This window comes from Dermacentor albipictus, chromosome 4, assembly GCF_038994185.2.
Source record: "Dermacentor albipictus isolate Rhodes 1998 colony chromosome 4, USDA_Dalb.pri_finalv2, whole genome shotgun sequence".
NCBI lineage: Eukaryota > Metazoa > Arthropoda > Arachnida > Ixodida > Ixodidae > Dermacentor > Dermacentor albipictus.
The window spans coordinates 89,606,507-89,617,184 of record NC_091824.1 but is presented as its reverse complement, the minus strand read 5'-3'; the positions used below and the strand labels follow the sequence as shown (position 1 = coordinate 89,617,184).

General features: G+C 46.9%; 1 protein-coding gene across 1 annotated transcript; it reads left to right on the top strand.

Moving 5' to 3' along the window:
- The first annotated feature begins 844 nt into the window (after nucleotides 1-844).
- Nucleotides 845-10,298, top strand: LOC135917656 (endothelin-converting enzyme homolog). Its single transcript, XM_065451228.1, has 5 exons — nucleotides 845-1,345; nucleotides 3,984-4,180; nucleotides 5,823-6,078; nucleotides 7,558-7,701; nucleotides 8,757-10,298. The coding sequence occupies exons 1-5, from the start codon at nucleotides 923-925 to the stop codon at nucleotides 10,005-10,007; spliced, it is 2,271 nt and encodes a 756-aa protein (XP_065307300.1). The 5' UTR covers nucleotides 845-922; the 3' UTR covers nucleotides 10,008-10,298.
- Nucleotides 10,299-10,678: the final 380 nt, after the last annotated feature.

Here is a 10,678-nt window from a genome sequence, read left to right as displayed (position 1 = left end):
TTAGTGGGGTTTTATTTTCGCTGCAAAACCATAATTATCTATGTTAGTTTCTTAACTTTTTTACTGTCGCTATTATCTTTATTCCAAATTCTTTGTGGTCGCAAGTACTGAATGAAGCTTCTTTGTCTTCCAAATCCCTGTTAGTTGTTGTTGTTGTTGCCTGTGATGCGTGTGGCGCCTACCCACGATGGGGGATTGGCCAAGAAATGGGTAGATTATTCGAAATTATTATAGAGCATAAGTTTCCTAATAGCTATTGAAATAGCATTGAATAGCGCAGAATTACCTGTTAAATAAAATCAGGAAGGTCGAATGAGTAATAATTAATTTAAAAGTTGTCTATACAACTAGTCTGAGCACCTAATTGCGCCATATATTTTCTTTTTCTACTTTTTTCCTTCATGCCCATTTTTGAATCGTTTTCACGTTCACTTTAAAAGCGTTTCTGCGGCCCGCAGGGCGCTAAGTCGTGTACCTCAGGACTTTAAAGTTTTGCATCCATCCATCCATTCCCAGCGCCTTGTCTTTCGCTTCTCCTCCGTTGTGGGTACGTGCGAATATTTGTTTTGTTTGCCCTCTATCACTCTGGGATAGAGCCTCACTCTGGGAGTAGCTAACTCTATGGGGCCTTGCGCCCCCGCAGCTCGCAGGACTTTCCGTAAAATTATTCCATCCATCCATCTCCTTCATCATCCCACCTTATTGTAGGTACGTGTCAGGTTCGCGGATCATCATCGACGTCATTGTCATCTGCATTACTTTTGTTTCGTCCTTTGTCCAAGCCGCTCGGACTGCCGCAACCCGTTATAAAGGGCACCACCACCATCAACATCACCATCAACATCGCACGAGCCCAAAAGAAGAAATCATTCGTTCTTCGCCCTCCGTCACGTTCCATAACGACCTCTACTTCACAGCCGGCATGACGGTGGACAGCGCCACAGGCTCACAGGTTTCGAGGCCGCAGGGCGACGTGTCACCTAAAGCCACCGGTGACGCCCTCGGCTCCACGCTGACGTCACCATGGTCACCTGACGAAAAGGGCGACGGCCAGGACGCGTACGACAGCAGTGACCTCGGAGAGGCCAGCACAGCAAGGATTCTATGCTGCCGGTACGGTCTGTTCGTGTCGGTCATGAGTCTGCTCATGGTGGCCGTGGGCTACGGCTCGCCGGCCATGGTGCGCGCGTTCGCACTGAGCTGCACGGACCCCGGATGCCTGGAGCCCAGCGCGGCACTCGAGCGCTCGATAGCCGACGCCCAGGAAAACCCTTGCGACGACTTCTACGGGTTCGTCTGTGGAGGATGGCAGAGGGAAAACCCGGGGGTCTCCAGCCACTTCCAGGTCGGTCCGAAACCGTGTTCCGCGACACTCTCGCGACTGCCGCGAAGGGAAAAACACTCACTCTATAGAAAGCTGATCTCTTTCGAAGGAAGTGGGCATGTATAACACGAATGTGAAATGGTAATTCGGTTAAGCACATTTAAGCAAATTTCCCCCCACAAGTTGACGGAGCTAGCAGGAGTATAGCCTTTCTGCCTAACGTCGCTTAATACGCTGTGTGGCGTAGTGTTAGTTGTAGCTCGGAATTTGTTAGTCGCTTTGACGAAGGTTTCTTAGTGAGTGAGTCAGGCGCGATTTCCTTATCTACAGAGAAGATAATTCTGCGTTGCTGTAGGTTTGAACGGCATTTCACCGAAGCAAGTTACCTAGAAATATAGGATCAGCTTTGGCCACGGAATATGGAATTGTTGTGTTCCATGGAGCTTTCTTTTCAACTGTAGCCTAAAGAATTTGTGCAGTTTGCACCGTACACATTTGCTCGAGCCAGGCGAGTGGAGCATCAGTGCAAAGGCTTCACCTGCCGTAGCACACTGGCACTGACGAGGAGACACCGGTGAAGTACACCATGCACAGTTAGTTAGGGAAACTGACACCTTTACGCTCAGCTGTAAAACTTTCATGATACTCCCCGTAGACATTTTGTGGCGCTTCTTGCGTACTACGCCTGCGTTGAAACGCACGTGTATCACCAGCATCACAGGTAGCCTAGCGGGAGATCGAACATTTCAGCATTACGCTGTGGGCTATGACAACGTGTTGTGCATTTCGAGGCAAGAACCAGCATGTTCTATTGAATGTGAAACTGTTTATGGGGTATTTTAATGATGGTCATAAAGTATTCGTAATTGAAGCATTATTTAGAGCATATTCATGGTCAGAAGATAATAAAAAAGATTCGACCTGATTTGTTACTTGGTCTTGAGCCATCTTGTCTCCTTTGAATCTCTTTCATACTGCAACAGTGAGAAACGTGCGTGACCATTGTTTATGATTTCAAGTAGCATTCTTCGATAGTGAGGTTCAGAAGCAACGCTTTAAGTTGTGTGGCGACTGCGAGGTAGTCAGTCAGGGCTGGTCAAGGCATAAAGCTGGGCTAGTTGGTGTGTCATCATTATTGCAGACTAGCGCAACATAGCAGGGACAAAGACAGAGGACGATAGGACGAGCGCTCGTCCTGTCGTCTTCTCTGTCTTTGTCCCTGCTATTTTGCGCTAGTCTTTGGAATAAAGTCAGGGCTGGCTAATTGCATTTCATGCAACTACTGAGCAAATGAGGAAATAAATGGGGCACATTTCAGCCACGGCTAAAAAGTTAGTGTTTCGCGGTGTCAAGTGTACACGCCCGACATCGCAGCTAAGACATAAACCGAAATGCGTTATATGTGGCTGCCGCATTAGTGGCTCACTTTCCGCTACCTGTCACGTGGTCTAAGATGAAACAAAATGTACAAATGCCTTGACTTTCCCGGTATTATGAACAAACGCACTACTAGGTCAAGAGTGAAGCTTAAAGGTGTGCCTTTTAGTTCGACACTCAACACTCCGGGGCTATGCAAGTTCACTATATGCTACAGGAGGCCAGTGACGTTCACATAGCGAGCTTTTGGCGTCAAAGTTTGATGTGTGGAGATTCTACCCCGAAACGTTTCTGACTACCGGAGTGTGTTAATTTTACCACCGTTGCCATCACTGCATACGATTAATCCGAAGGAAATATTCACCCAGAACTTCCAGCACCGAGACTCTCGTTTTCGTTCGAGCTTCGTTATCTACGACGATATCGTTGTAGGAGAATAAAAGCCACTTTAGCAAAACACGTTAACAGCTTCAGGTTGCCGTCTCTCCCACCCATCTTTAATGACCACAGTTCGTTCACGCAGTGGCCTTAAGGAAGCGAAACGAATTGAGATAAGCGGCCTGACAACACAAACGAAGCAACCGAGCCGGAAAGTTGTCCCGGTGGACGAGGAACGAAGTACAATGTCGGGTCTATACAAAGCACGTTGCAGTCAGGCGCCGATCACGTAACAGCACTGCTCTAAAGTATATTGATAGCAACCTGGCGACGATGATTGCAGCTTGACAACAGAATCAGCTGCAACGTTATGCTCCATGTGACTCGGGTACATCTTATTGCTCTAGAGTTTCATATCTACTAAAATTACTAGAGGCAACTCTGGCTAGCTACCACGGTAATGCTACCACGGTAATCATGGCTGGTACATGCATATGGCTGATCTTCGTGCTTGCGGCATCAGACGCCCTTGTGGCGCTATTTACAACGCTGCATCTGCTTAATTAACCTAAGTTCCGAACCTATTTTGCTAAACGCAAAAGGCGAAAAGTCACTGCAAACACGCATAATCATTGGCAGTTGTGGCACATATATAACGCTATATCTCGTTTAAAGCGACCAATCTAATAAGTCACGAAGCCCTTTGAACCTGGTAGGACAAACTTTAGGCAAATCCGTGCACTAGCCATCATTCTAGAGTGCCACTCGAATACTCTAGCCTACTCTACGTCGTTCCCGCGCTGTCTGAACCGCCATGTTTTAAGCTTCCGCAGACACGAGCGGCAGAGTACAAACTTTATTGCTACTTGCTAGCCTCTTATTATTATTATTATTTTCATTTTAGAGTCTGCAGCAGCGTGTCGCCACCGCGGCGATCATGAGCCTCGTGCTGGACGAAGCCGAGGGTGACCTCCCGTCGCACCAGGTGGCGCGCCTCTTCCAGCGCTGCGCCCAGGTAGCCTTCAACGAGCAGAACAGGATTGACGAGCTGCGCGCCTTCCTCGACCGCTTCAACCTGAGCTGGCCTAAGCCGATGTCGAGGTGACGTATATATATATGTACATACTTGGAGACGCGAAGAAGCTATCCGACAAGAAGCTATGCAAAAGCAAGAACACAGAGAAAAGGTTTTCTAACAGGCAGGTTTTATCTCTGCGTGAGCTCCCTTTCACAATATTGAAATTCATTTGAAAAGCAGCACTCTTTTTACTCGGTAACCGCTTAACCTATTTGAGTGAAATTTGTGGCATCGAGGAGAAAAAATGTGAAGGAATTGCAGGAAGCACAATTTTAATTTAAGACCTTCAATCTGTAACAAAATGTGCCCAACATCAGCAGCTTACCAAAACTTAAACAGAATGCTTACAAATCCATATCTCAGTGCAAAAAAAAAAATCGCAGTTCTGTAAGAATCATCATTAAACCATCTAAAGCGGGTAAATGTGATGCGTGAGTTTACACTTGACAGGAAATCTTTTCTGAGTTTGCGAGTCGCGGAGTCAAATCTCGGCTGCGATTTCGATAAGGGCGAAATGCAGAAGCACCCGTCTACCGTGCATTGGGTACACGTTAATGAACCCCAGCTCCCGGAGTCCCAAACTTCAGTGTGCCTTATAATCAGATCGTGGTTTTGGGACGTAAAACCGCAGAATATGTTTTTTTTAATTTGCGAGTTCTACTGATCCGTGTATACACAGAACAGCGTATGACATTAATTTCATCCGCTTTCAGTGCCTCAACAGGCACAGAATTGGGATATACATTTAGTTACGGGTTTGTAAGCTTGACACATCAGTAATATATATATATATATATATATATATATATATATATATATATATATATATATATATATATATATATATATATATATATATATATATATATATATATATATATATATATGCGCCACTTTCAAGCACCTTTTTCTGTAATGTTGATGGCGTTATTTAAAACTGCTTCCTACAGTCGTCAGACTTCAGCTGTTTTCGTTGCAACGGAACAAAAGTTGTCGCATTCGCTGCTGTTGATGCTGAGCAAAGAAAAACAGTTTTTACCATAACGTAAATGAGAATACGGTTCGTTTATACCCAGGAAAGGAAAAATTGTGTAAACCTGTAAGGCTTTCCTTTCTCGAAAGTTGACGACAGGAGGACGGATTTAAATCGTTTTCATATAGCACCGCTTGCAGGTAACTTCATAGCCCGGAATAGGGTATCTCAATCATATGGTACATATCCCGCATACCTGCGTACACATCCCGCATTCAGCAGACCAGTACGGATGCCGCGCGTGGAGGTCTCGTGAAGACAGACCACGTGTTGCCCCTTCACGGTTGCGATGCACCTCTAACCTTCACAATCCCGTGCCTTCCTTTTATTTTTTTAAATTTTGTTTTCGGTGTAGCATTCCTTGGCTCTTATCACGCATGGTGTCATAGGTAGGTCGTGTATGGTAGGGTAGGTTGGGAAGGTGTATAGGTTCCTGTCTCACTTTCGTTTCGGGTCTCTTCATTGCATAACAGCAATTTGCATAGCAGTCTACCAGTGTACCACAATTACCGAAGGGGCTACAGTAAATTGATAAATGTCCTTTCATGCAAAAAGCGTCGTGGCCAAGTTAACCACAAAGCAGCATAAAACAATCCAAGTACTTTCAGAAAGTTCCGTGCTGTGGCTTGCAGGTCCAAGCTCGACACCCTCGACGTCATGGTGTCGCTGTCCCTAGATTGGGGAGTGCCGGTGTTCTTCCACTTGAGCGTAGACCGGTACTTCAAGCGTCCTGGGTACCGCACTCTACACTTCGCCGGCAACCCGTACATGCTCGAGTGGTTCATGGCACGCAATGCGCTCCAGGAGAGGGGCATCCTTCTCGCTTACTTCGACCGCTTTTCGGTCATCCTGAACGGCACAAGCGCGTCAAAAAGCACCGTGGAAGAGGTAGGTGTGCACACGTGCGCGTTTTATGCGATAGCAAACGACGCCTCATTATGTATTATTGAGTAAGTCATGGAGTAGCAATAATCGCCTGACCATTTTGTAACTCAGTTGAGGAAAAGGAGAAGGGGGGAAATTACCGCCGACCGCACTGTAACTGTCTAGCTACATCTGCTTACACCTGGACGGGGGTTACCAGCGGGGAGGGATTGACGGGTATGGAAAGGGACAGGAAGCGAGGGTAGATTAGGACAAAGGAGACTATCTACATAATGTGAGATAGATAGATAGATAGATAGATAGATAGATAGATAGATAGATAGATAGATAGATAGATAGATAGATAGATAGATAGATAGATAGATAGATAGATAGATAGATAGATAGATAGATAGATAGATAGATAGATAGATAGATAGATAGATAGATAGATAGATAGATAGATAGATAGATAGATAGATAGATAGATAGATAGATAGATAGATAGATAGATAGATAGATAGATAGATAGATAGATAGATAGATAGATAGATAGATAGATAGATAGATAGATAGATAGATAGATAGATAGATAGATAGATAGATAGATAGATAGATAGATAGATATGACAATAAATAACATTGTCGACATGTCGAAAACCCGCAAAACTTAAAGGTGTCGCGAAAGACAAAGTTGGCAGAACGAATATGCAAAAATATGCAATCGCTATGTAAAGGTTCGCTTCTAAGAAAACTACACTGAATTTGTGTAGTTTCGTGCACTTAACAAGTGGTGCCAGCTTTCTCCTATCGTAAATACTCAAACTGTTGAGAGGAAACAGCTGTTGGTTACTCTCCTTTGCTACTGCTTTTGAATATCTGCGGCATTTCAGCACGCCAAGGGCACTTTGCCGGATGAAATCGCGCGAAGTGTTCGTGGAGCTTTATCTGTGAGGGGACATTGTTACCTGTCCACATGCTGAACCCAGATGGGAAAGTGCACCGGAGAACGAATCCTAACACTCGCCAGCCGATTCACCCTCATCTCCTGTTCCAGCAGCCGGACACGCCAGCTCTACCCCATTGATTTAGATGAGAGAAAACTATTCCGTCTCGCCAATGACGCTTAAAATATGACAGTAGCATATTCTCCATTCTCCTATACTAAACGTTTTCAAGCTTTTCTGCGACTGAGGCTCAATGCACTTCGCTTTCACCTAAAATGACGAAAGTGGGTGGTAGTGCTATAGATGGTCGTAGTCAGCCACACTTTGTATCCGAGGCCTACAGATTCAGAGATCTCTTTTGTTGAGTAGTCTTCCTTTAAACGCAAGTTATGAATCTACTACGTATACCATACTTAAAGGGCTGATGGCCTTGGCACGGGAACATACTCTGCACCTCTTGATGGCTGCTCTGGTTGCGTATGCAGCCAGTTGTGAGCGAGTTTCGTACTGCAGGTGCCGTTCATCTCCGAATGTCTCACGCGAAACTAATCCGTAGGTTCTCCAACTGGACAACCACGTGCTCATGACAATGGTGCCATCTCTGGTGGATCCGCGACCTGACACCGACCTAGTGTACATCGTTATGGAGCAGCTGGACTATATCACAGGGCCTTACCTGTCGACTGATGAGTGGCTGCTAGTAAGTACCGTTCCACTGAGATTCGCGCTCGTCTGTGAGGTAACGCCGCACAGGAAATATTTATACACTCTTAAAAGTGCCGGGCTTTTCTCCAATCCCTAACACCCATGAACTTGAGGCTGTAACTATTTTCGTTGTACACGATAGCGAGCTCAAACTGCAACTGCGATGTGAGAAGCCGTAGTGGAATGGGCATTAGTTTTGACGGCCTAGTCCACATCGAAATATCTGACACGAGAGTTTGACCGCGTTACCTATTAAAGACTATTACATGCAATGTTCGTGTCATTTGTGGTAAGTATCATAAGGTTTACTTTCTGTAAAAAGTCGCCAAGAAAGTAAACTTTATTTGTCACCATCAACGACTAGATCATCTTAAGTCTAAGTGTATTAGCCACGTAGGACAAAGCAAACTACATTTCTGCACCCATAACTGTGCTAAAATGTATAGATTGAACGAACCTGAAAACATCCGCGAAACTCTGGCATGAAATGTAAACATTGTCCTGCATTCCGCTTTGCAGGCTGCGGACCTGCTGCAGCCATGAGTCAGATTACTCATGCTCATTGTCATTCTCGCTTATGGACAGTGTGGACCCCGCAGTAATTTAACCAAGGATCGAGTAGAATGTTATGGTAAATGCGTAACCACTTCTTTTCCTTTTTTTTCTTTTTTGAGCTCATAACCTCCCAGCGTAATGGTTACCGATGTCGTACATAAGAAGTGTAGAAGGTTGCACCAGGTTTGGATTCACTGTTCAAATACATGAATGGCGGAAATCAGTGAACCAGGTGGATAGTCTCGCTTTCATTGCTTCCTACTTCTTTCATGGCGAATGTAGCTCTACTTTTTTTTCTTGAAGGCGTAGATGCTCATATCGCTTTGCACAGGCTATTTATATCTCGTGCGTATTTATTTCTGAAGCATATTTCGCATAGCTGCCTGTGCTGAAGAATTTTATTGGTAGTCACTGATGCCTGCAGCCTCTCGGTTCTGCTGATACAGGAAAAACAAGTAATACGAATAAGAACGTGTGTTCCGTACGTGTATGTAGGTCCTAAACAGGCATTTGCCCGTGGAGCTGGGTACCCGCGACGAGATTTTTGTCATGAACCGGCGGCTGCTGCGCCTCTTGGGTCTCCTCGTCGGCAACGTGGAGGACACCAGGAGTCTGCTTGCCTACGTCACCTGGCACGTGGCGCGGCACCTCGCGAGCGTGACGTCGTATCCGCTGTCACGCGCCCAGTTCGCCGACGTGCCCGGCGCCGACGCGTCCACGCTAGGTTACATGATGGGCCGCTGCTACATGGACGCCGACGCGGCGATGCCGTTCGCATTCGTGCACGTCTTCAACCGGCGCTGGCTGCCCGCAGATTCCGTTCGCGACGCGAGGGGCGTACTGAACAGCATCCGGGCCGTGGCCAACTTGACCATGGCCTCGCTGTCCTGGATGGACGCCGAGACGAAGCGCGGCGCGCTCGACAAGTTGGCCACCCTGAGCGCCATCGTGGGCAGCCTGGAGAGGGCGTCCGGAGAAGACTCCCTGCGGACCCTCTACCCGTACGTGCCCGAACTGAGCGGCTCGTACCTGAACATGGCTCTCGCGCTGCGCTCGGCGGAGTTGCGCCATGCGAAAAAATTCCTGCGCGTCAACGAATCCTCAGTGGCAGCGGCGTCCGACGAAGTTAGCGTGCCGCTGACGCTCGTCAACGCGTTCTACCTGCCCGTGTATCACGTGATGGTCATCCCGGCTGCCATACTGTACCCGCCGTTCTATGTCGCGGGCTACCCGGCGTCCTACAACTACGGCAGCCTGGGCCATGTCGTGGGCCACGAGATGACTCACGCGTTTGACCCGGACCTGGGACTGTACGGCCGCGACGGCCTACGGCACAATTGGTGGACGCCCGCCTCGCAGGAGATGTTCGAGCGCAAACTGAGGTGCCTGCGACGCCTGTACAACGAGATACCCTGGTCCGGAGGCGCCAACTTTGGAGAGCACGCGCTGTCTGAAAACTTCGCCGACAGCGGCGGCATGCTCAAGGCCTACAGAGCGTACAAGGCCAGTGCCAAAGAGCGTGGAAAGGTGCCGCCGGGACTCTCTCGGTTCAGCGACGAGCAGCTGTTCTTTGTGAGCAGCTGCTTCAAGTGGTGCGCCACCGAGGAGAAGCAGAACGCCGGCCGGTACTCCCCTCCTCGCCTTCGCTGCAACGTGCCGTTGCTCAACATGCCGGAGTTTGCGCAGGCGTTTGAGTGCGGCGCGGGCAAGGCCATGAACCCAGCTACTCACTGCGACACAATGTGATTATGCGCAACCAGAGTATAGACACGGCGACATGGCAAAAGAGTTGTTTCCATTCGCAGAGACTGTTGTGACGGTCACGTGACTGTCAATAATTCGTTCACACACGTACTTGGAAATTTCTCTTTTGTGTGCTTTTGTTATTCATGCACATTTTAAGTGTAGATTATTGCGACTTAATGACGAGCACGTGTTGAAAAGTGTGGTGTACATTGTGCTGGCTAGGGCCTTTTTAAATGCAACGCACTTCGATTTGTATACATAAATGGAAGAGAAAATTTATTTAATTGAGAAGTTCTTGACGTCGTCATGTACTAATATATTACAAGGAAGAATTTGTTTGTCTTTCGGCAAACCAACATAAAATAACGACAGAAAGAAAGACGAGCTAAAGAAGAAAAGAAAGGGCTGACTACCCTTTGCTGGGGTAAGGGAATGAAGGCATTTAAAGGTGATAGAGCGCTCCTTATGTACCATAGTTGGGGCTTTGTGCCCGCGGGCTAGAGAAGTCGACCAACAGCCAACTTCAACACTTCATATTTATTAGGAAGTGCAAGAATAGCTATGAAAATTATATGACTCTCATTATGGTTACCTACAGTTCTGGGAGGTAAGGTTTGCGCTATCTATTTAAAGAGGTGCTTAACTTTTTTGTTTTTTGCATATTAGTAGTC

Excerpts from the sequence above, each read along its gene's own strand:
- LOC135917656 (XM_065451228.1), top strand. The coding sequence starts at position 923 with ATGACGGTGGACAGCGCCACAGGCTCACAGGTTTCGAGGCCGCAGGGC. Across the intron at positions 1,346-3,983 it reads GGGTCTCCAGCCACTTCCAG|AGTCTGCAGCAGCGTGTCGC; the intron begins GTCGGTCCGAAA and ends TTTTCATTTTAG. Across the intron at positions 7,702-8,756 it reads CGACTGATGAGTGGCTGCTA|GTCCTAAACAGGCATTTGCC; the intron begins GTAAGTACCGTT and ends ACGTGTATGTAG.